Raw genomic sequence first — 23,787 nt, 5'->3', positions numbered from 1 at the left:
GCGCCGCGAAAAAGAAAAGCTTCTGTCGAGATAGGCTTAAGATTTTGACTTAATTTCTGAAGCGCCGGTAGCTTTTCACCTACAAATACGGACAGACCTGCATGGATGCAGCGATGCGTGGGTGTAGGATTTTTTTAAACACTGCGCGACAGAGCATAACCTCGCCTAGAACTTCGGACAGCTGATCACATCAAGACGATAGTCATGGTGGTACTAGCAGAATATCCCGTAAGGGTTTTCTCTCTTACTTTATTATCTAATGCTCACATCTTTCCACGATGACATTATGACAGTGTATTGGGTTTTAAAGGTGTATATAAACTGGTCAATGGATGCCCTAGGTTAGAAAATTATAAGCCTTGTTCATTTATTATATCGACGGTCTTGGACGCACCTTCGTTATGTACACAGTGAACTAGGCCCATTTCGTCGTTTCCGACATCCTGGGCTCTAAACAAACACTGACAGCATTGAAGTTAGGGCGCTTAGACAAGAGCTCACCAGAGAATCCAAATTATATCCAAGGTTTATAAATACCTCGTTAGCATGGACGAAACCATGGCTGGAATAATAATACGTTAAGAATCCCAACAAACGAGTCGGAACATCTGATCTGTTGGAAGCAAAACTTTAAAGAAAGAAGTCTAAGCTATGAACTTCAAAACGATATTTGCGCTACTGGAATGAAATCCCAAACAACAAGTCTCTTTTATAGTAGTGGATTCTCGAATGTTTCGAGGTATTCCGAAAGATTAATCGTTTGTTCTATCATGAAGATATATAGTTGAGGTAGTGCTTCAAGCTCCGAACAGGAGAGCTGCGAAGCATAATGTTAGTCAAGCATAGCCAAATAGTAAGAAATACTCTTACAGGGTTTTACACTTTAGTTTTGACTGGCAGCACACATTTTTTGACGCGCCGCACTCAATTTCTTGTCGCCGGCGCATATTTTTGATTACAAGCACCGAATTTTTGAACGGGAGCATTTAATTTTATCAGCCCGATTCTTGAAAGCTTTTAGGCCGCATGTTTATAACCCCCTTGTGAAAGATTTGTTTGAGTTTGAAGCACTTGTTTATATGCAATATTGTTTGTTGTTTTGGTTACTTGATAATTTTTTGGGCAAAATATATTTAATAAATTATGAGAAAATTTATAAAACATATATTGGGTTACGTATTTGAAGTATTATGCCCAAATCCCTCAAATTGTATGTATGCAACAGATTTGTTTAAATGTGCAGTGGTGGATCCTTGGAGATAAACCTATGTCAATGGGATTGGTTCAACCTAGCCTAAATTTTCTCATAATTTATTAAATATATTTTGCCCAAAAAATTGTCAAGTAACCAAAAAAACAAACAATATTGCATATAACCTAACCTAAATTTTCTCATAATTTATTAAATATATTTTGCCCAAAAAATTATCAAGTAACCAAAACAACAAACAATATTGCATATAAACAAGTGCTTCAAACTCAAACCAATCTTTCACAAGGGGGTTATAAACATGCGGCCTAAAAGCTTTCTAGAATCGGGCTAATAAAATTAAATGCTCCCGTTCAAAAATTCGGTGCTTGTAATCAAAAATATGCGCCGGCGACAAGAAATTGAGTGCGGCGCGTCAAAAAATGTGTGCTGCCAGTCAAAACTAAAGTGTAAAACCCTGTATTTAAGGCGATCGGTGTTTCAAATTTATTTTGCACCTCGCGAATTGTAGTGCATAACGCAACTGCATTATTGATGTCTGTTGTGTCGTCACTTCCACGTACTGAAATTCCGCAAACATACCTTTCAACACACAGTTTGATAAGATTCACACATTCTGAGCATGGTGTTTGCCTGAAATAAGCATAAATACTATGTGCGCAAAACATTATGCGTGCTCTTTAATGTTTTATGCGGCCCATTTACAATTTCCGCAATCTCCAAAAGGGTTTCTTCCTCATTCGTTTTGATGGTTGTTCCTGAATGGTTACACCTGCCAACGGTACACTACTGGTTGCTTGTGGACTAGCCGGCCAACAACGCTTCCTGCAAGCGATCGGATTGATTTATCGCAACATAATCAAATTGTTCCGCTATACCACATCACGGTTCGTTTGCGGTTCGGTTTGGATTCCTGCAATGTATACGAAACGCATCGTCGATATGCGAAAGGAAGCAAAGCGAAGCACCATAAACAATCCACCACACCTAGCACACCTTTGCAATCGTATAAAATCAAGCATAAACCGGCATTGATTGTAGGAAAAGTTCCACCTTCTGCACCCGTAAAATCATTCCATGCCCAAAGGTAACCCTGCGGCGCGGTATCGACCCGATGGCCTTTGGATTTGTTTGCTGGAAGATTTTAGGCAAACAGCGTTATTGCTGCAAACGGAAAATCAAACTGTCCCAACAGCGTCCCGTGATGTGTCCGTTATCGTCGTGCTGTCATTCGGTAGAGGAGATTTTGGTTGTTGCTGTTGGTTAGTTTCCTATTTCGTCATTTTTAATGTTCACATCCAGTCGCCCCGATTCAACGGGTACGTAAACTCAATCGATCAATTTTCGCTTCATCTTCAAACGTTGACCTTCACCGAGATCGGATCGGCGGCGTACGTGTTGTGTTCCGTTTGATTCGGTAATCGTTACGGAAAATGGAAAAAAAAACACAGGCGGTAGGTGAGAAGTTTGAAAGTTCGTAGAGAAACAATAAGATACGGCTGATTGGACAAACTTTGTTGACGAGATAATTAATGCAGGGTAATGTCCTTGCAACGCTGCATTTTATGATGCTGTGGTATTTATGGGGGTATTAGAAGCTTTTTTTTGTTGGTGTTTTGGCAACGAACGCGGGGGGGCTAATGGTTGTTTTACTACGGCTATTTGTTTGCAAATGTTATTTCAAGCGGGACAAAACCAATGCTAATGTAGGACACTGTTTGTAAAGTTGTGCAAATTCGGCGATTCAGGACGAACGATTCAAGACGCTTTATGCTTTTTGAAAATCAATCTCGTACAGATGCGTTCCAATGCATGGGTAACCTTTTACGTGTGTTTGCTCCTGCCGCACGATTAATTACGATAAAACGCATTCACTTTCAAAATGTACTTAAATGTGTTGTACTCTAATTAGCGTTGCAATCTTGTGTAAAACACACAACTCAAAATGTTTACCTCACTTGTTTCAGTTATTTAATACCAACCTATTACATTGTGCTTATCGATTGGGGTAGGTTCACGATGATGCATTATTCTTTTTCCCACTCTCTCAGCCTTTCGATGCTTGTTTTCGCCTTAAGCAATTGCAGCGCCAGTTGCACCATCGCCTCGCCGACACACTGCGAGAGTGACGTTTTTGGTAAATGCACTAACCGGTCTGTGCGAGATGCACACGGTGTCCGTATCAGCCAAGTTGCCTCTGTATCCAGCATGTCGATGTACTATAGGTCGGGGTTTGTTGCAGGAATCTTGCCGACTTCATTTGGTTAGTTGGCCAGACCGACCGCTTCTACCGTGCGGGGGGAGAATGCGTGTTGTTGTATGTGCTCACACAACCCCCGAAGCAGCAGAGTGACAAAATTTGCAAAGAAAGATCCAGTGTGGTTCGACCTTAGCACCGTGCTATTTCTAGCCTCGGGTATATTATACAATAAAGAGTCGTACGAAGATTTTAAAGGCACCAATCTTGGTGGAAAGTGGGACACAGGAGCAATATGCAACGCATCAAATTGTAAAACGATCGACTAATAAAATGTTGTTTTGTGTCTTTTCTTTACAGGTAAACCATTCAGCCAACTAACGATGAATAACGTATGAGAAGTTATGACTGCCAATGAAGACTTATTTCAAATATGGAAAGAGTACGATGACATGCTTAATCGCAAGTACTACTACAGTATCTCTCGACTCATTTCGGTTCCCGCAATCGAATGTAAAATTGTATTGGTTATAAAGTAGTAAATGGGTAATGTCGCTCGCTCGATACATTTAAATTAGGAAGTTAAGTAATAGTGATGGGTATCGTATGTAATGGAATGCGGTAGAAATCGTATTGCGTACGTGACAGTCAAATCACTTTCTCCCACTTTAAGGCCAATGCCGAAAGCTAGGAAAACGGTACGAACCCCCTTTACCTTACAAGAAATAATGAATGTAAAGTTGACAATAGATACGCAGGAAAAAAATAATTATTGTTGAGTAATCTTGTTTGAAACAAATATTTTATTCAAAAACTACAGACCAAACGTACCTAAACTGCCTTCACTGTATAAGCTTGCATCGTAGGCACCGCGGATTGCATGCATTTAGGGGCAAAAGCAGCAAACGTCTGAAACAAAACGGTTCCCTTCTTTCACACGCGTTTACTCTATTTCGGGATCATTACGATCTAGTGATTCTATTCGAAACAAATCAATTAAGCATCAATCCATAATTATTCATGCTAAATATGCTCACCAAATACCAATTTTATTCGTTTTAATTTCTACACCACATAGCTTAAAGCTCCGTATGTGTAGCAGAGTCTTTCTTTACATCGTAATCTTGCTTTATTAAGTCGGATCCTTTCTCACCGATCATGATTGTCGGTGCGTTTGTATTACCACTTACAATGTCCGGCATGATGCTGGCATCAATTACGCGCAGCTTTTGCACCCCTCTTACCTTCAGGCTTGAATCAACAACGGCGCTGGCGTCACCATCGGGGCCCATTTTGGCCGTGCCCGTAGGATGATAGATCGTCGTTGACATGTAGCGAGCGTAACACTCCCAATAGCTATCTGAATCGTATTCCAACTGATCGCACTCAGCGATCTTCAGATGGAAGTCCTTTAGTTCGTGGTAACCGAAATTCTCCGTATCCAGCAGCTTGCGGAAGAACCGTATGCCACGGATAACAGTTTTCACATCCCGCTGGTCGTCTAGATAATTCGCGTTGATGATTGGAGCTTCGTGAGGATCGGATGACCGGAGCTGTATGGAGCCCTTAGATTTGGGATTGAGCAGCGTCACCAATACCGTAAGGATTTCGGATTTTTGGTTCTGCTCGATAATCTGATGGGCGATGTAATCTTCCCAGCCGAAACATTCTGTAATTCTTGCTACGTCAGGCGTTTTCCAGAGGTACAACATGTGATGGAATTGTATGTCAGGAAACTTGGCTGCCGGGCTTTGAGTATTCACAAATCCTAGTAGCTCCGTCACACTGACGGTACCGAACGTACCGAGCCCGTAACGGAAATAGCTATAGATACTGTCCAACAGTTCGTCCATGCTGCGTTCGATTGGACGCGAACCGTGCAGCGTAAGGAACAGCGGTATGATCACGTGATCCTGCAAATTTTCACCCACCGACGGTACATCTTTCACCACGGGAATGCTGTGTCGGTCGAGTTGCTCTTTTGCTCCCACTCCGGAGAGTTGCAAAATCTGAGGGGTGTTCACTGCACCAGCAGAGAGAACTACCTCCTTACCAACGCTGACCGAAATATCCACCTGATTGGGCAGATCGAACGTAACCCCGGTTGCCACTGTTCCGTCAAAATTGATCTTCTTCACATGGGCATTTTTAATGATGTGCAGATTCGGCCGATCTTTAGCGGTGTTAAGAAACGCCTTCGCTGTGCTCCAGCGTCTGCCCTTGTACACCGTACCCTGGGCTACATTGTATCCGATGTACTCGTCGCTGTTGATATCCATAATTTCCGGTATTCCCAATTCATGGGCCGCCTCCGCTATGACTATTTTGGTCATTTCGTTGGACATGAAGGAATTGACCTTGAGTAGGCCACCTTGCGCATGGTATTCGGCTCGCTCCTGTAGCATGTGCTGCGCTCCATTGTCTTCGGATTTTTTGAAGTATTCCAGCACATCCTTCCAACCCCAGCCCGGGTTGCCCAGCTGCTCCCACCGGTCATAGTCGCGACTGTTGCCTCGCACATACAGCATAATGTTGTTACTGCTACAACCGCCCAGCATTTTACCGCGTGGCCAATAGCTGCCGCGCTTATACCCTTTACTGGCTGTGTCACTCTTTTCGGCATAATAATTCCACACATGGGAGCTGTTCATTAACGCAAAAGCCAGATACGGTACCTGATTGTATGTAGAAGACATGACGAATTTCAGTATCAAAAAGCAGGATTTCTGGCAATCGCCAGATCAACGCAAACACACAGCAAGCAGCAGCAATGAAAAGACGGAAATGAAACGAACACAAAATGAACTGTAGGCGATGGTACATTTATTGAACGTACACACATTTACTACACAAAAACGGTAAGTTTAAAGCTCAGTATGCTTTGGTCCCTCGCCCCAGTCTTCTTTAATCATGTCGGACGCCTTTTCGCCGATCATCATAATAGGAGCGTTCGTATTTCCCGACACTATCTTCGGCATAATGCTACCATCCACCACGCGCAATCCTTTGGTGCCCTTCACGCGCAGCCTAGCGTCCACGACGGCGTCTTTGTCACTGTCCGGGCCCATCTTTGCCGTGCCAACCGGATGGTACAGGGTAAGTGTCAATTGCCGCGCGTAACACTCCCAGTAAGCGTCACTGTCGTACGTCCGCTGGTCACATTCCGACAGCTTCATTCTATGGAGTTCACCCTCGTGCTCGCCGAAAGTTGGCGTATCGACAATCTTATTGATATAGCGAATGCCGCGTAGGACTGCCTCCACATCTTCCTGTTCCTCGAGGTAGCCGCTCTCGATGCGCGGAGGGTTAAACTCGCTAAAGCTTTCGGTGGCAAGCGTGACGCGTCCTTTCGATTTCGGATTTAGCAGCACCACGATGGCCATCACCACATCGGCCTCCGTAGCAGCCTCCAGCATGGACTGCGAGATCTCCTCGCTGTAACCAACCTTGTTGCAAAACAGAACCGACTTTCCGGAGCCCTTTTCGAACTGGAAGAAATGATACTCAATGTCCGCGAACGGGCTGGCAGTGTCGAGCGTGTTGACGAATCCGATCACACTCGTCACACCATGGCCAGCCATCGGTCCCGTACGTGTCATAATGTACTGGAATAGATTTTTGGCCATTTCCTGCTGAATGTTGTAGTTTTCAGCAGTAGATTTGTGGAACTTGAACAGAAGTGGCACGAACAGATGGTCCTGTAGATTTTCTCCTACCGGTAGATCGGCTACCAATGGAATGTTCACCTTGTTTAGCAGCGCACTCGGACCAATGCCGGACCGTTGCAAAATATGGGGCGTATTGATCGCGCCTGCTGCTAGGATAATCTCCTTGCGGGCATGCGCCACCTTCAGCACCTTGTTATCGATCATAAAGTTCACGTACTTGAAGCGTTCCGTCGAAGGATCGCGCTCCACCGTGACGACGACGGCGTGTTTAATGACGTGCAAATTTGGACGATCCTTCACCGGCACCAGGAAAGCCTTCGCCGGGCTACAACGGGTGCCGTTGATGATGGTACCCTGTGCCCGACCAAACCCAACCTGACGTTCGCCGTTGTTGTCGGCGTTGCTCTCAAACCCAGCGTCTTTGAACGCATCCAGCATTACTTCCGACAGTGGGTGATTCACCGGGAAGTTGCCAACTTTGAGGTAACCACCGCTGGCGTGATATTTGCCACCATCGCGACGCAACAGCTCTGGGTCGTGGTTGTCTTCACTTTTCTTGAAGTAAGGCAGAACGTCGCTCCAGCCCCAGTTTGGATTGCCGAGCTCTGCCCAATCATCGTAATCGCGCGAGTTGCCGCGCACGTACAGCATCGCATTGATGGCCCCACATCCGCCGAGTGTTCGACCTCTTGGCCAGAAAGAACCATCTTTCGAGCCTTTGCTAGCAAGTGGCGTGCGCTCGGCGTAATTTTCCCAGTCGGCATCGGTTTTCTGTATGGTGAAGAATGTCTCCGGTATCTGCAAGAAGCGATTTATGTGTGTGTGGTGATGACTAAACCGTATTAAAACCATTACCCCGTATGACAACGCTACACAGCAGAGAATATAGAAATAAGGATTAAGATCAAGGCCGGTTGTTATTTGGAAGTTGAGGGTCTTTATAGGGAAGTATAATAGTTTGGAATGGATCGGTAGGCATGGTAAGGTGTATTATTTTAAACTCAAATTAATTGTACTGAACAATTTTATCTTTAATTTTAAAAACTTTCGCCGTAAACATGTCAAAGATCAGCGTGATCATGTTTGATGAAATCAGATCCCAGTTCCGCTATCATCATAGTAGGGGCATTCGTATTGCCACTGATCACCAGTGGCATAATGCTGGCATCGATCACTCGCAAACCGCGAATGCCTCTGACGCGTAGTCTCGAGTCAACAACCGCGTCCTGATCAGTAGCCGGACCCATTTTTGCCGTGCCAGCCGGATGGTAGGTTGTGATGGTCAACTGTCGCACATAGCACTCCCAGTAGTCGTCCGTGTCATACACTTGATCTCTACAGCCCGGGATATCGATGCGGTGAAGGGTGGCACCTGCCATCCTGAACGCTTTAGTTTGAAACAATCGTTGCTGGAGACGAATGCCCTGTACCATTACGTGCAGATCGTCGCTATTTTCGAAGTAATTTGCCTCTATCATGGGATGATCGCGCGGCTGAGTGCTCGCCAACTTCACCCGACCGCGTGACTTCGGATTGAGTGCCGTAATGTGCACATAAACCGCTGGTGTTAAACGGTCCGCTTCTTGAACCGATGCGCTTATAGTTTCACTGAGCTCGTGGTTGTTTGCGAGAGTCGCGCTATATCGACCGCCCTTCGGAAGACCTATGTAGAACACCTGTAGGTCCGGAAAAGGATCGCTGGCATTTTTCGTATTGAGGAACGCCATAGTATCTAGAAACCCAGTTCGGGCGATGGCCTGGCTTTGATTTAGAACAGCATAGTTGTAGAGCTCATTAATCTGCGCAAACTGTTCATCAGTAGTTGAATCGGGCAGGTTATAAAATTTAAAGACCAACGGTACCGCCACATGGTCCTGCAGATTGCCTCCAACGTTCAGGTCGACTTTGACCGGTATACCGAACTGCTGCAGCTCGTCCGCACGTCCAACCCCAGACAGCATCAATAGCTGTGGGGTGTTGATGGCACCTGCTGCTACAATCACTTCTCGGCGTGCGGTCACCTGCTGCACACGCTGGCTTCCTTCAATAACGAAGCTCACCCCCGTGGCGACATTGCGTTCATCTATCAGCACCCGATCAACCAGCGCGTGCTTGATGACGTGTAAGTTTTCGCGGTTTCGAATCGGTGTGAGGAACGCCTTTGCCGGGCTGCATCGTGTCGGTCCGATAACCGTATGCTGAGAACTGCCATAGCCAACGTGCCGGTCAAGATTAAAATCTGCAATCCATTCGTATCCTAGCTCGACTGCAGCTTGTTTGATAATGGCGTTCAGTGTTCTGTTATCGATACGCTGCTCCACGTTCAAGTATCCTCCCGTTCGGTGATACTTAGCACCGGCACCGCCTGCCAGACTGGGTGTGTTCATATTTTCAGACTTTCGAAAATACGGCAAAACGTCTTCCCAGCCCCACTCGGGATTACCCAGGCTTCTCCAGCGTTCGTAATCCCGACGATTGCCTCGTATGTACACCATCGAATTAATTGCACCAGAACCTCCAAGGGTGCGGCCTCGCGGCCAGAACGTTCCATTGCGCGTACCTAGACCTGAACTATCTGTTCGCTGTACGTTATACGCCCAATCAACTGCGCTATGCTGCAACGCCATTGCCATGGTGGCGATCTGAAGTTGGGAGTACAAATACGTTAAAGTTACAGCGTCATCAATATGTGTATCGATGAGGTAGAGTATGTTCTTAACATCTCCCTGTTTAGTGCGTTTGCTTAAAGTCGTGCGCTTCCGCAAGTGCCACTCGAACAAGGCAAAGCGATAAAACCACTCCAAACCACTTGTCATATCAACTCGCAATCTCCTCACTACCACCGGACAGTGCATTATATAAGGCCGAACTAGAGTGCAGTACAAACGCAAGGCAATATTTACAGTAGTAGCGTATTTCCAATATTCTGTACTTTTCTTTTGTTGTCCCATACATCCTTTCACACGGATATGGATTTTTCTATATATTCCATCCATTATCCTCCTTAATCATGTCCGATGCTTTCTCACCAATCATGATGACTGCTGCATTCGTGTTGCCACTTACAATATCGGGCATGACACTGGCATCGACTACTCGTAGCCCTTTCACTCCTCTGACGCGCAGTCTCGAATCAACTACCGTGTCTGGATCGTCGGAAGAACCCATTTTGGCAGTTCCCACCGGATGGTAGAGCGTTAGCGATAGCTCTCTAATATAGCACTCCCAATATGCATCCGAGTCGTACTGTTCCTCCCGACAAGCGAGTAGATCTATCCGTACCGGCTCTGCTTCCATCCGTTCGGCGGCTTCTGTCGCCAAGATGCGGAGATGTGCGCGGATCCCCTCGCGCAATGTTTGCATGTCGTGGCGATGGGTAAGATAGCCGGCATCAATCCATGGTTTATCCCAGACTTTTCCCGAGCGTAATCGGATACGGCCCCACGATTTGGGCTTGAGTAAAATAACAAACGCGCCAAGTAAGTCCGCTTCGTTGTTAGCGTCTTCAATAAAGTTGCTTACGGGTCCATCCCGAACCATCTTTCTTATCCACCGCCCGGCGACATCTGATCGTTTGCGCGAGTACAAATGATGATATTGTATGTTGGGATACGGATCGGAATGGTTGGCTGTGTTTATAAAGCCTATGAATGCGTTGATTCCAGGCTCGGTAAGCTGGCCGTTCCGATGCAACAGGTAATCGTACAAGTGCGCCACAATGTCACGGTTGAGGTCAAAGTCTCTGGCTGTAGAACGGTAGATTCGGTAGAACAACGGCACCATTACATGATCCTGGAGCTTACGTCCAACCGGGACATCTGACACGACTGAAATATCGAGCTCGCTCAGATCTTCTTCACGTCCAATGCCCGATAACATGAGAAGTTGCGGCGTGTTTACTGCCCCGGCAGAAACGATTGCTTCTCTTCTCACCTTAACTTCCAGCTCATTTTTGTGACCTCCTGAAGCAGTGTTATGTTGAGTGAGTATAAACCGAACTGCTGATATCCGTTGATTCACATCAAACTCGAGCTTCGTTACTAGGGCATGCTTGATTACATCCAGATTTGGTCGATGCTTGGCCGGAACTAGAAACGCTTTTGCTGGGCTGCACCGTGTACCATTGATTGTGTTCAACTGCATGCGCCCAAAACCAACGTGATCTTTACCGTTGAAGTCTTCCAAATGTTTGTATCCACTTTCCCGAACAGCCGCTAACAGTTGCTCCATCTTTTCCGAATCACCGGTAGTGCTGCTGACGGATAAGTAGCCTCCCGTACCGTGGAATGTCCCATCATCAACCACCGCCGCATCGTGGTTGTTTTCCGACCTGCGGAAGTACGGTAAAACGTTCTTCCATCCCCAACCAGCGTTGCCCATAGCTTCCCATGTATCGTAGTCGCGTGCATTGCCACGAATATAGACCATCGCGTTCATCGCACCAGAACCTCCGAGCATTTTACCTCGTGGCCAATAGCAACCTTCCGGTGACATTGAAGCCCGGCAGGCAGTACGATCGTTTGGATTGCTTCCATCACTCGAGTGGGCATAGTAAACCCAATCTACATTTGATTTTTCTAAGTGTATTTGCAAAAAAGGAATCTACAGGAGGTGGATGGTAAGGAACATTAAGTATAAAGTAGGAATAGGACAAAAAGAGTATAGGGAGAGAGAGATAAAAAAACTGAAAGTGCAAAATGAAGGAAGGGCAAGCATATCATGCAATAAGCAAACTCTTTGTATATGCGAAACCCACCACCAACCTTCGCCTGACTGGAGGTGAACAAAATATCGCAATGGGCAAATCATATTAAAACCCTACCTCCGATTCGATCGGTGGATCACCACCAGCCTCCAGCAGCAACACCTTCCAGTCGGGGTTTTCGGACAGACGGTTCGCCACAACGGAACCAGCCGATCCGGCACCTACGATCACGAAATCGTACTCGTCCAAACCTTGCGCCAGTGCCGTCGGGCCGTAGTCTTTCGGCCACATGTCCGGGGGTGAAATCGCGCACTGCGCCGCCAGGATAGTCTGCACCAGCAGCCCGAACAGTTGATTGGCCGGTCCGACGCTCTGCGCCGCGCACTGGCCACCCATCAAGGCCTCCATGTTGTGTTTCCTGCTGCGCGTTACCCTTACCGGTTGCAACGGTGTGTGACGTGTTCCGGGATCTTAAATGTAGGCTGCAACGGCAGAAGAGTTTGGTCGGTTACGTCTGCTACCTGTACGGACGAATGCTAACCGTGGCCTGGTTGTCGATGGAACGGCTCTGCTAGACTGACTCGCTACCTATCTATCGGCCCGGTTCTTATAGTGTGGTGCATGTGCAGCAAAGGTCAACCATACGCATGCAATGATGGCCCTGCTGATGACAGCGTGCAAACATGTTATCAACAGCCTTGGCGCCAGGAAGGTTAAGTTTTCTGGTAAATTATTGTGTTTGTTTGCGGTAGAGCGAGTATGTAACGGTCTAGATATAACTTTTAGATATTTTCCAATATTGGTCAAATATTGTCATATTTTTACTTCGTTCGCAACGAAAGTAGAATGAGAAGTTAAGAACCAAAATTCTCCTTGCCGCATTGAAGCTCACATGTGCTTGTTCAAAAGTGAGGATGATATTTTGTCTTGATTGTTTATTTTAACCCTCTTCGCAAAACAAACAAGCAGTCGAACAATTGTTGCACGCACACTCACGCATTAAATGACGATTCTCCTAAAAATACAACGTACTGACGTCATGTTTCGTAGTATAATGCTGTAGTACTAATACCTCCGTCGGTACGTTAATTCCAAATTTACTTAAATGCGTTTTTGTTTTGTCTTTTTTTCCCCCTGCACAGGTATGTCAACGGCGGCAAACTGGCACACTTCTGCGCGTAGTTGGATGAACAGTGATCAAAATGCTTTATAATCATGCTCCTCTGCGCGTTCTCTGGCGTTAAAATGGTGGTGGGTAAGCGTGACATCAACATTATCGCTCTGTTTGTCACTTCAAAAATCATGTTAGCGGTATAGCGATAACCAGGATATAATACAGACGCTCGTTGCACCTGCTTATCGTGGTGCTCCAGCTCTTATCTAGTTACACCCATGGGCCGGTTTATTGATGATTTAATGAAAAAAAAACAGGGCGAATTTTAAGACTAACGGTCGAGTTTTAACACGTCATCAACGTCATCTATGTGTGTCGAGTTTGGAAAATCATGTTCATCAGGTGGAGGTTATATAATTTAAAAATTGTAACAAAACTAGAACAAAAGAACAGTTGAGAACGTGAATACGAGCCTTGAAACTGTGTAATAACCTGCCCTTAATGTGTGCTGCCAAATTAACAATCAAAACCGGTTGTACACTGGCGTAATTGCTCGCGCAATCGTAAGATGTGTTCTACGTGAGCAGTAGTGTTTACAATCGATCGTATTTGCATGTTTAACCTCGCTTCATGAACTGGGAGGTGCAACGCCACTTTTGTATCCGCAATGAACAAGATCTGACGAACACTGCGATAAGTCAGAAGTACGAGAGCGTTACTTACTCTCTAAAGCAAAAAATAATGCGTAGACACCGATGACTTATTTTCCCCTTAGCAGTGTCACAAAACAAGCATGCGTACATGTGCTTTTTTGTTATTATCGTTTTGTTTTGCATGTGCAAAGGAAGTCGGCTGTAACTGTATATGTACACACTGGTAGGAAACTGTAGCAATGCGTGCGGACTGTGGGCAGTGAAGAAATGAATTAAATCATTTCGCGACTAACAGTTTTTTTATCTTCCAACGTCTCACTCGACACTTAAATCCTCACCCTCAGACCTACTTTTGCACCGTTGCGTTAACCTAACTTATGGTACGTTTGTGCCACTATAGGTTACCCTATTAACCGCACCACGTAAAACAATCACCGCTAAACTGCGGCAAAAGAACCGGAATCTTCGTACGCACACCAGTCGAGAGCAATGGCTTTACTTACATTGAACTTGACTCTTGAACGGACCGGCACCGAACCGAACGGTACAAAGCACAAACGAGAACTGCGGCTCACATCTCGCGATCGGCCGGCGTTTTATTATCTTCGTACATGGACCGCGCGCGTACAGTTCGCGTTCGCTCATCCGCCCATACGCACACATTCGCTGTGCGCGCTAGGGTCTTTTGGTGTATTTGTTCCACAGTTCAGCAAAACGTGTGTAGAATCAACCTCCATGTATCATTCTGTGATTGATTTGTGCGGGATGGTGCGCTGAAGGTAAATTTAGCCTTACATTTTTATGCAGTTCGGGTGTGATTTTCAATAAATTACAACCAACATGGGTTTGAAACAAATTGTTTAAAATGTAAGTAATAACTTTTATTTCCTTTGTTGCTTGCACGGCATTTTAAATTCACTTATAAATTATTTTAGTATCTTTACTTATGATTAAAAATCATTTAAATTCAAACTGCGTGCTCCTCGCAGTAAACTTTATGTTGAGATGTTACGAAAAATTGTTCCCTTTGCTAACACAAGCAATTATTTTGGCCTTCAATGGAACGACCTTAAGATCATGGTGCGGAACATGAATAAATGTTCGTCGTTGTTTGAATCGAAACTTAACAGATAATGCATTTTTATTGCAGTTTTGTATAGATAGATAAGAATAACTGATTACATCCGTTTTTGAAACCGTTTCTGAGAATCATAATATTTCCAATCCTTATCGGATAACTCCTGGAACAGGCGACGTTTGCGCACTACTAATAATCTTTGTCAACATAGCAAATCTAGATTGAGCAAGTAGTTCAGCAAATCAACCATTCATTGCACTGACAAACAGCGTGTTTTTGTGTTTCATTTTGTCTCAATGAGATGCTCTCAACGTGAAACTCAACTAACCGTCCAAAACTAAACATCGAAATCGCTCACTTGTAGATTATGGCGTTGCTTTAAGTGTGTGTGTCGTTCGCGGCACCGTATTGCTTCTCGTTGGGTGATATTGGTAGTCGATGCTGTCACACTGTCGGTAATGCTCTTCGCGCACCAATGCCGGCAAATGCGCATACTTGATCAGATCGGCACCGCGTTCTGCTATCATGATCGTAGGCGCGTTCGTATTTCCGGTGGTTATCGTCGGCATTATGCTGGCATCCACCACACGCAACCCGCCTATGCCGTGTACCCGTAGCTGACTGTCCACCACTGCCATTGGATCGGTGGCGAGTCCCATCTTGGCAGTACCCGTCGGATGGTAAATAGTCTGCGAGTAGTGCTGTATGAGGCATTTGAAAAACTCGTCACCGGTGATTCCGTGGCACGTATCGCCATGCTCCGCATCGTAGATGAATGTCGCGTTGATGCTTCTCATTACGGACGTTTCCGCCACACGAACGCCAAATTTGAGTCCCTCCACCTATCGATGGCAGAAAGCATTGGTGTAAGGAGAAAACAGAAAAGGCATCCCCCAAATCTCATCAACTCACCAAGATGTCCAGATCTCGCTCGACGGCAAAATAGTTGGGATGGATCTTGATCTTGTCGTACGGATCTGCGCTGGGTAGTTCAAGCCATCCGCGACTCTCGGGGCGCATTAACAGTGGCATGATGAGAAACGAATCATGGTACACCCATGATTCAAAGTTGCGCGCATAATAATCGTACGTAAGGCCTGCCCCAGCCAAACCCTCGGTGCCGCCGTCCGAGATGTCCGATTGTGCCGACATGAAGATCTGCACATCACCCCGGTGGCTTCCGGGGCTGTTGTACTTGGTGTTGATGAATCCCATCACCTCGCAGGACGGCATCGCGACCAGCCGGCCCTGATTGCGAAAGAGAAAATCGCGTGCAGTTGACACATCGTTAACCTCAACCAAACGCACCGAAAGGGGTGTGTTTCCGTGCGGATTCTGAATCAAAAACACACCTCCACCAGCTGCTACGTGATCCTGCAGGTTTTGTCCGACGCCGGGCAATTCGCGAATCACACGTATGTCATGCCGCTGTAACTGATCCCGTGGTCCAACGCCGGAAAGCATTAGCAGATGGGGAGAGTTGAGGGCGCCAGCCGAGAGGACGACCTCCTTCGTCACCAGCACAAACTGACGCCGGTTGCCTTTGCGAAACAGAACACCATAGGCACGTCGATCCTTGGGGTCAATCAGTATTCGCTCCACCATCGAGTTCATCGAGATGTGTAGGTTCTTCCGGTTGGCTACCGGACGCAGGTACCCTTTCGCCGTACTACACCGCAACCCATCGCGGATGGAACCATGCAGCGGTGCAAACACCAACTGATCGGGTCCATTAATTTCGTCCGATAGCTTCATGCCTAGCTCGCGTGCCGCCTCCAGAAACATGGCTTGCAGTGACGTGTGGTTGCGGAACAGCTCCACCGTCATCGGGCCCGTCGTGCCGTGATATGGACGGCCAGCAATCCTTGGATCGCGCACATTCTCCATCTTCACGAAGTACGGCAGTACATCGCGCCAGCTCCATCCCGCATTACCCAGATGGGCCCATTCGTCGTAATCTTCGGGATTTCCCCGCACGTACATCATCGCGTTCAGCACCGAGGAACCACCGAGAACTTTGCCGCGCGGCCAACTGCACCGATTATCGCGCATTCCTTGACAGAAGCGTTCGTTCGGTTCGGTTTCAAACTGCCAGTCGAGCGGTCCCTTCTGGAGCGCCGGATACAGATAGGGTAGATCGCTGAGAAACGTCTCATCCGTGCCAGCCTCCAGCAGCAGTACGTTCCAATCGCACACCTCGGACAGTCGGGCGGCTACGGCCGCACCCGCACTACCGCCACCAATCACCACAAAGTCGTACACGTCATAGATGAATTGGGACGGGATGTCTTGGACCCGGTTGCGAAAATCGACCACGTCCGTGCGCTGTAACCAGATGCAGGCATCCAGTAGCAGTAAAATTAGCGCACTGCTTGGACGCGTGAGCAAAATACGCATCCGGGTGTTATGGGTTTCCAGCGGGCCGAATCCCATCGTTCGAATAAACCCGTACACTTAGCAAACGGCGCCGAGATACCGCTCGGAAAGAATTGTTTTCGCTACACAGCTGACGCGAGACACTGGTTTGTATATATTCACACGACTTCTCATTGCAAACTAAGCTCGCGAAACGTTCCAATCGCAAGTAAGGGTATATTTACAGCGGAGACCCCAGAAATGCTACCATCATCATAATCGGTTCGGCGTGGAGTAGTAACAAAACGGGGTCGTTCTATATACTGACCGGAAGGGCTCTAAACCGAACCAACCAATGTACTGGTCATTCAAATATGACGTCATGTTATAGAAGTTTGGAAGAATTGGATAAAAAAACTCTGCTAAATTTATGTGTTGCAGTAGTTTCTTTACTTTTGTGTAGTTTTATTGCCTTCTTCCCACTCAATTAGGCTTGCACCAATGTGACTTAAACACTCCCCAACCCCGAGAGCTGCCCTCAACGGAAGTTTCTGTTTTTTGTTTGCACAAAACTGTGTTCCCTTTTTTATCATTTTGTCCGCCATCGATATTATGAAGACACTGGAACAAGGTTGCCACATCGGTCATACTGCGAACGCCAGTCTGCTGTTCGAACCTGCACAGAACGGTACCTATTGTTCGCTACTTCTCCTTGCACGCTTGTGTCACAAGAAACGCGCTTTTACGTTATAGAATGAACGCGGTCGGTAGCTACGAAGTGCGAACGCGGCTGCTCTATACGTCGAGAATTGGTACATTATTTTTGCTCTTGATAGACGCAAGCATATGGCTTCAGCGGCCGGACATTGTGGATTTTCACCATCGTGTTCAACCCATTCCGGGGCCGTTTGTGCAAGACATCTACGACTTTGTGATCGTTGGAGCAGGTTCTGCCGGTGCAGTGATGGCCGCACGGTTGTCCGAGATCTGCCACTGGGATGTGCTGTTGCTTGAGGCAGGGACGGACGAGACGTACCTCACCGAAGTGCCGTTCCTCTATCCGACATTGCAGACATCGCGCGTGGATTGGAAGTTTCGGACGGAACCGTCGGATCAGTTTTGTCTCGCCATGGATGATAATCGATGTCGGTGGCCGCGAGGAAAAGCGCTCGGTGGTAGTTCAGCGATCAACGCCATGCTGTACGTGCGCGGTAACCCGCGAGACTTTGATGGTTGGCGCGACCAGGGTAACCCGGGCTGGAGCTACAAAGACATGTTACCGTACTTCTTGAAGTTGGAAGATATGCGCGATCCTCAGTATGCGAACCTATCTTACCATGGTCAGGGTGGTCCCATTAGTGTGGAAAGGTACGGTTACCATACACCGTTACGCAGTCATCTCCTCGCCGGGGTAAGGCAGATGGGTCTGACAAATCGTTACGGCGAAGTGAACGGACCAGTGCAGAGTGGGTTTGCCGTTCCGCATGGCTCCATCCGGAATGGGCTACGATGCAGTACGGCTAAAGGATATCTGCGGCCGGCAGCCGCGCGTAAAAATCTGCACATATCCACCAAAACCATGGTGGAGCGAATTTTGATCGATCCCGCCGACCGACGGGCATACGGCGTGCAGTTCAAAAAGGAAGGCCGACGGTACTATGTGATGGCCTCGAAGGAAGTGATTCTGTCGGCCGGTGCCCTCAACAGTCCGCATCTGCTGATGCTTTCCGGGGTGGGACCGCGGGAACAGCTGGAGCGTCATGGAATTCCGGTAATCCAACATCTTCCCGGTGTTGGGAGGAACCTGCAGGATCATGTAGCAACCGGTGCCGGTGGCTACACGGTGCAACACCCCCCCGGTAGTGGACCACTAGCTTACGATTTTGCTGATGCGGTAGGCGTTGACACACTGCGACGATTTCTGTTCACCAGTGACGGCATGCTTTACGGTATGTCCCTGTGTGAGGTGATGGGATTTTTGAACACCAAGTATCAAGATCCGGCCCTGGATTGGCCCGACATTGAACTGTTTCTCGCTAGTCTGTCCGATCTCACGGACGGTGGTCGTTTCGGCAAGCGAGGAACGGGTATGAGCGATAATTACTACGCACAAGTATACGAGGAACAGTTGTACCAAAACTCGTACATGGTAATACCCATGCTATCGCGCCCACTAAGCAGCGGATGGTTAGAGCTGGCAAGTAAGGACCCACACGAACGCATCCGCATTTATCCCAACTATTTTCACAATCCCAAGGATATGATGGTTTTGGTAGGTTAACTAACGTGAGAGCGTTTTTGTACCGCATGTTTGACAAATGCCTTATTTTGCCTCTGTAGATCGAAGGCTTGAAGTTTGCTGAGGCCCTCGCCAACACACCCGCAATGCGTAGAATTAACGCCACCCTGATCGATTACTCTCGATCACCCTGCCGACCGGATCAGTTCCTCAACAAGGATGACTTCTACGTCTGCTTGGTGCGCCATTACACGCAAACAATTTACCATCCGTGCGGCACGGCTAAGATGGGGCCGGTCACCGATCCGATGGCGGTTGTTGATCGATTTCTGCGCGTTCACCACATTGGCGGGTTGCGGGTCGTCGATGCGAGTATCTTTCCCGTAATTACCACCGGAAACACGAACGTACCAACGATAGCGACCGGCGAGAAGGCGGCTGATATTGTTAAGGCGGCGTACGCCGCAGATTTACGGGCACATGTTGACACGCTGCGCGAATGTAAAACACTCCACGTTGACTATTCCGCCAAGGCAATGGAGCAGGGCTAGGTTGGGGACATGGGGAGATCATGCAGACACAATTGCTGTTCGAGTAATTTAGAAAGTTGAACTATAATGGGCGCAAATAATCTCATCAAGCTCACATTTTAGACATATTTCGAGGTGTAGTGCATAAATGTAGGAAATCTTAGTGTTAAGGACTCACATGTAAATAATCAAGCTAGAGTCGCATTATCGCATACACTGAAAGAAAATTCTTTCTACAAGTCATCTCACTGTATTATCTATCGTACGTTTATTTCATCTGCTCATTTTCTTTGCAACTATTACTACTGGTTGGTATATAAATTAGGTTTCTTACTGCTTAGTCACACACACACACACATTCATTCATACATTGCATTCACGCACGACAAATTCAGTAATTATCATTCATCACATTACTTGCGCCTGGAGGGAAAACTATTTTTTACATGACGGGTGTGAGGATAGAGAGTCGACTGTTGGGTTCACTTGCATTCTATGCAACGCCTCGTTTGATCCAAAAGTCTTTTATCATGTCGGCACCCTTCTCTGCTATCATAATCACCGGTGCGTTGGTGTTGGCACTGACGAGCTTTGGCATAACGCTGGCATCGATTACACGTAGCCCGCGTATACCGTACACACGCAGCTGCGGATCCACGACAGCCTGTTTGTCCCAGTACGGGCCCATCTTGCACGTACCGACTGGATGGTAGATCGTGCAAGTGTAGTGCCGAATCATGCACTCCCAGTACAGATCGGTGAACATCTGGATGTGGGCGCATCCGGGAAATTTGTACGCACTCAGCGTCGACTGATACTTCTGCATCGTCTGTGTTCGGGACAGTGCGTATGCGATCTTCACACCTTCGATCAGTGTGCGCATGTCACGATCGTCGTGCAAATAGTTCGGGTAAATGTACGGATAATCGAAGGGATTGCTACTCCGCAGCTTTATCGTTCCGACGCTGTGCGGCCGCAACAACATCGGTATGATGCTCCACGCGTCCATATTGTTGATCGGCTTGAAGACGGCGTTGTAGAACGCTTCCGTTAGACCGTGTGCCTTGCGCAGCTGATTGCCCCCGTCCGAGTTGGTCGAGCCGGATACAAAATGGAACTCAATATCCGGATAGTCATCTGTTGCGTTCACGTACTTCGTACTCACGAACGCGAGTCCTTCCACTCCGCCAAGAATGGTTAGCGGACCCTGTCCCAACACCGCATATTGTAGCACGGTCGACATCGAGTGGTACCGATTCTCCACGATCGACACCGGTTGGTTTACCATGAATGTAAGCCCACCGAGCCCGATGTGGTCCTGCAGATTTTCGCCAACCGGCAAATCCTTGATCAGCGGTATCCGGTGCTTGGCAAGCTCACTCTTCGGCCCAATGCCGGAGAGCATCAGAATTTGCGGTGAGTTTACGGAACCACCTGATACGATCACCTCTTTGGAGGCACGCACATGATGCAGCTTTCGATCGCGAATAAACTCCACTCCGAACGCGATCTTACTGATCGGGTCTATCATAACGCGTGTCACGTGGGCAAACATTGCCACGTGCAGGTTGGGTCGTAGACGTGCAGGTCGTAGGAACGCTTTACCGGTGCTGCAGCGTCCCCCTCGACGGATCGTGCCCTGAGCGATCATGAAGCCGGTCTGCTTGGCACCATTTAGATCCCGATTTTCGTAGCCCATCTCGACGCCTGCTTCCACGAAAGCGGCCGCTAGCGGTGTATGGTAAGGTGCTTCGCCAACCGTAAGATAACCGCCGGTGGAATGATAAGGCGTGTTAGCCAGATAGGGATTGATGTTGTCCTCCGACTTTTTGAAGTAATACAGTGCATCCTTGTAACCCCAGCCGGTGTTACCCAACGCTTCCCAGTTGTCGTAGTCTTTCTTGTTTCCACGCAGATAAAGCATGTAGTTTAGTACACTCGATCCTCCGAGTACTTTCCCACGCGGCCAGTTGCACCGTCCACCATTCATTCCTGTGTGTTTCAGGGGTGAAACAAAAATCGAGAACATTACACATATCTGGATGGAGTCTATTTTGCAGTCTCACGTCTACCAACCTAAACAAAACGTTCCGGACGGTTCCGATTTGTATTTCCAGTCCAGCTTACTGAGCTGCAGATAGCCCGCCATTAGCGGTACCTCGGATATCTCCGTCTCATCGCCTCCCGCCTCCAGCAGCAGTACATTCCAATTCTCCACCTCGGTTAAACGATTCGCCAGAACGGCTCCTGCGGGAGGGAAAAACAACACGGCCAATGTTAAGTCCCGTTCACGGCGAACATTACTGCATGTGATTAGCGTCAATCTTACCGGCAGATCCTGCGCCTATAATTATAAAGTCGTACTTGTCCAGCATAATCTCGGTCGGGACGTCAATAACACGCGCCTCCGGATCCATGAACTCTTCGTACTGGAAATAGGCAATGGCGGCAACCAGCATCGGCACAAACCAACCAACGCTCGAGGCTGCTGTGGCCACTGATCCAAACGCTGCACCGACCAGCTCACTCATTTTGAGTTGGCAAGTTTTTAGCTTTCGTCACAATCCTAGACACTTTAACTCTGGACTCTCAATTCACTGGCAAAGGATGCACGTACACCGAACGTTTTTGTTGATTCTGTTAGTTCTCTTCACTGCATAATGCACAATCTACCTACAATAACTACAATAATCAAGTTTCTCGAAACTTTTTGGTTGGTCATTATGTCTTTACAATGTCACTGGGTCGTTTTTTGCGAACTCACTGATTTCAAATCGAAACTATTAATACGTCATGTTTGTTTCGGGTTATCCAGACCTGGAAATAAGCAAATTGATTTGTTTAGTAGGTTGCTGCAAAGCTGTCCTTCTGCCATAACAGACTCGCTCAGAGTTCTTCAACTCTGTCTGCAACTGCATGATGAAACAACGACGTCTGTTTTGTTTTTTTTTTTCATTCATTAAGCAAGCTTTCTACTTTATTGCTTAAAATCGTTCTCCTCCTTCCAAAATTAACTTTCTACACCCGTTGTCCGTAATCCAATGTAATCCGTATTAGTCATCAATCATACTACTTCCATTATTGCACACTTCACACTTCTTGTCAACTTCCACCAGCATACATTACGACAGCTCACGCAAAGAGGTCGCATTTTAAATTTTTATGCACTAAGCAACAGTTTTCGCGGCATATCCCTCTACCTGCATAACTCCCACACACTTTGACGTAGAAAGTGGAATGGGAAAGGGCCCCAGAGACGCCAGTGGTAACATTACGTTCGATGATTGATTTCGATGACACACTGATAAAAACTTGTGAAATCGTCTTCCATTGCCTTACGTCATGGGCCTTTGGTCCAGTATTTCTTAGCCACGAAACTATCGACATGTAATGCACGCAGGTGCACGCTTTCTTAACTCGAACAGCGTAGAATAGACGCTACCGCAGATTGCGTGCTCGATCACGTACGATTGCCGAAAATTTTACGATCGTGGTTGTGGAATGTCTGGAAAGTAATTTTATTTTCATCATGGCCTTCCCTTAGCTGGGTTTGGAAAAGTAATGTCTCCTCGAGACTGTCGTGCCGCTGACGGTACGTGAGGGGAAATTGTAAATCACGTCACAACGACTCTGAGAGTCACCGAAAACTACACCCAATTTCGCATTGGCACTGTGAAGTAATTAATCAACTGCTATTGTGGAGCGGTTTTTTGTCATCGATTCCCGTAAAAAGAAAATCCAATGTGGGAGGCGCTGGTTCAATTATTAGTTTCCGATCGGTAAGCTGGCTGTGTGTGTTACGTGGGCCACATGCGTTTCGACACTTGCGTAAGGCAGAATGCGTAGTGCTTCCGACAGGATTGGAAGATCACTTTCACTGATTGAGTTGGCGCTCGAGGGAATAGGGCGAAAGAGAAAACAGAACCGCCACAAGACTGCCTTTTATCCGAGGGTCTCTGGCGTGCAGCCTGCGTCAACATGCATTCACAAGCACCAACCTGCACCTTTACACAATTGTGCTGCCGCCCTGTTCGATAC

The 23,787-nt window shown here is 47.2% G+C and overlaps 7 protein-coding genes across 7 annotated transcripts; 1 reads left to right on the top strand and 6 right to left on the bottom strand.

Annotated features, from left to right (window-relative positions):
* Nucleotides 1-4,486: 4,486 nt before the first annotated feature.
* LOC128709916 (glucose dehydrogenase [FAD, quinone]-like) lies at nt 4,487-5,965 on the bottom strand. The gene has a single exon (XM_053804953.1). The coding sequence runs from the start codon at nt 5,963-5,965 to the stop codon at nt 4,487-4,489; it is 1,479 nt and encodes a 492-aa protein (XP_053660928.1).
* A 306-nt stretch (nt 5,966-6,271) lies between these two features.
* LOC128709915 (glucose dehydrogenase [FAD, quinone]-like) lies at nt 6,272-7,927 on the bottom strand. Its single transcript, XM_053804952.1, has one exon. It carries the CDS (start codon nt 7,925-7,927, stop codon nt 6,272-6,274), a length of 1,656 nt encoding a protein of 551 aa, XP_053660927.1.
* A 209-nt stretch (nt 7,928-8,136) lies between these two features.
* LOC128709908 (glucose dehydrogenase [FAD, quinone]-like) lies at nt 8,137-9,708 on the bottom strand. Its single transcript, XM_053804946.1, has one exon. The coding sequence runs from the start codon at nt 9,706-9,708 to the stop codon at nt 8,137-8,139; it is 1,572 nt and encodes a 523-aa protein (XP_053660921.1).
* Nucleotides 9,709-10,054: 346 nt separating this feature from the next.
* Nucleotides 10,055-12,188, bottom strand: LOC128709904 (glucose dehydrogenase [FAD, quinone]-like). The gene is made up of 2 exons (XM_053804942.1): nt 11,898-12,188; nt 10,055-11,677 (listed from the first exon to the last, which is right to left on the bottom strand). The coding sequence occupies exons 1-2, from the start codon at nt 12,186-12,188 to the stop codon at nt 10,055-10,057; spliced, it is 1,914 nt and encodes a 637-aa protein (XP_053660917.1).
* Nucleotides 12,189-14,990: 2,802 nt separating this feature from the next.
* Nucleotides 14,991-17,058, bottom strand: LOC128709900 (glucose dehydrogenase [FAD, quinone]-like). The gene is made up of 2 exons (XM_053804937.1): nt 15,538-17,058; nt 14,991-15,467 (listed from the first exon to the last, which is right to left on the bottom strand). Exons 1-2 carry the CDS (start codon nt 17,056-17,058, stop codon nt 14,991-14,993), a joined length of 1,998 nt encoding a protein of 665 aa, XP_053660912.1.
* Nucleotides 17,059-17,734: 676 nt separating this feature from the next.
* LOC128709897 (glucose dehydrogenase [FAD, quinone]-like) lies at nt 17,735-19,770 on the top strand. Its single transcript, XM_053804935.1, has 2 exons — nt 17,735-19,252; nt 19,321-19,770. Exons 1-2 carry the CDS (start codon nt 17,735-17,737, stop codon nt 19,768-19,770), a joined length of 1,968 nt encoding a protein of 655 aa, XP_053660910.1.
* Nucleotides 19,771-20,242: 472 nt separating this feature from the next.
* LOC128710401 (glucose dehydrogenase [FAD, quinone]) lies at nt 20,243-22,280 on the bottom strand. The gene is made up of 3 exons (XM_053805455.1): nt 22,079-22,280; nt 21,826-21,996; nt 20,243-21,741 (listed from the first exon to the last, which is right to left on the bottom strand). Exons 1-3 carry the CDS (start codon nt 22,278-22,280, stop codon nt 20,243-20,245), a joined length of 1,872 nt encoding a protein of 623 aa, XP_053661430.1.
* Nucleotides 22,281-23,787: the final 1,507 nt, after the last annotated feature.

Source organism: Anopheles marshallii, chromosome 2 (assembly GCF_943734725.1).
Source record: "Anopheles marshallii chromosome 2, idAnoMarsDA_429_01, whole genome shotgun sequence".
NCBI classification, from domain to species: domain Eukaryota; kingdom Metazoa; phylum Arthropoda; class Insecta; order Diptera; family Culicidae; genus Anopheles; species Anopheles marshallii.
This window is presented reverse-complemented; position numbering and strand designations above follow the sequence as displayed.

Excerpts from the sequence above, each read along its gene's own strand:
- LOC128709916 (XM_053804953.1), bottom strand. The coding sequence starts at position 5,965 with ATGCTGGGCGGTTGTAGCAGTAACAACATTATGCTGTATGTGCGAGGC.
- LOC128709915 (XM_053804952.1), bottom strand. The coding sequence starts at position 7,927 with ATGGTTTTAATACGGTTTAGTCATCACCACACACACATAAATCGCTTC.
- LOC128709908 (XM_053804946.1), bottom strand. The coding sequence starts at position 9,708 with ATGGCAATGGCGTTGCAGCATAGCGCAGTTGATTGGGCGTATAACGTA.
- LOC128709904 (XM_053804942.1), bottom strand. The coding sequence starts at position 12,188 with ATGGAGGCCTTGATGGGTGGCCAGTGCGCGGCGCAGAGCGTCGGACCG. Across the intron at positions 11,678-11,897 it reads ATCCACCGATCGAATCGGAG|ATTCCTTTTTTGCAAATACA; the intron begins GTAGGGTTTTAA and ends CACCTCCTGTAG.
- LOC128709900 (XM_053804937.1), bottom strand. The coding sequence starts at position 17,058 with ATGGGATTCGGCCCGCTGGAAACCCATAACACCCGGATGCGTATTTTG. Across the intron at positions 15,468-15,537 it reads AGCGAGATCTGGACATCTTG|GTGGAGGGACTCAAATTTGG; the intron begins GTGAGTTGATGA and ends TGCCATCGATAG.
- LOC128709897 (XM_053804935.1), top strand. The coding sequence starts at position 17,735 with ATGAACGCGGTCGGTAGCTACGAAGTGCGAACGCGGCTGCTCTATACG. Across the intron at positions 19,253-19,320 it reads CCAAGGATATGATGGTTTTG|ATCGAAGGCTTGAAGTTTGC; the intron begins GTAGGTTAACTA and ends TTGCCTCTGTAG.
- LOC128710401 (XM_053805455.1), bottom strand. The coding sequence starts at position 22,280 with ATGAGTGAGCTGGTCGGTGCAGCGTTTGGATCAGTGGCCACAGCAGCC. Across the intron at positions 21,997-22,078 it reads TATAGGCGCAGGATCTGCCG|GAGCCGTTCTGGCGAATCGT; the intron begins GTAAGATTGACG and ends TCCCTCCCGCAG. Across the intron at positions 21,742-21,825 it reads GTCCGGAACGTTTTGTTTAG|GAATGAATGGTGGACGGTGC; the intron begins GTTGGTAGACGT and ends TGAAACACACAG.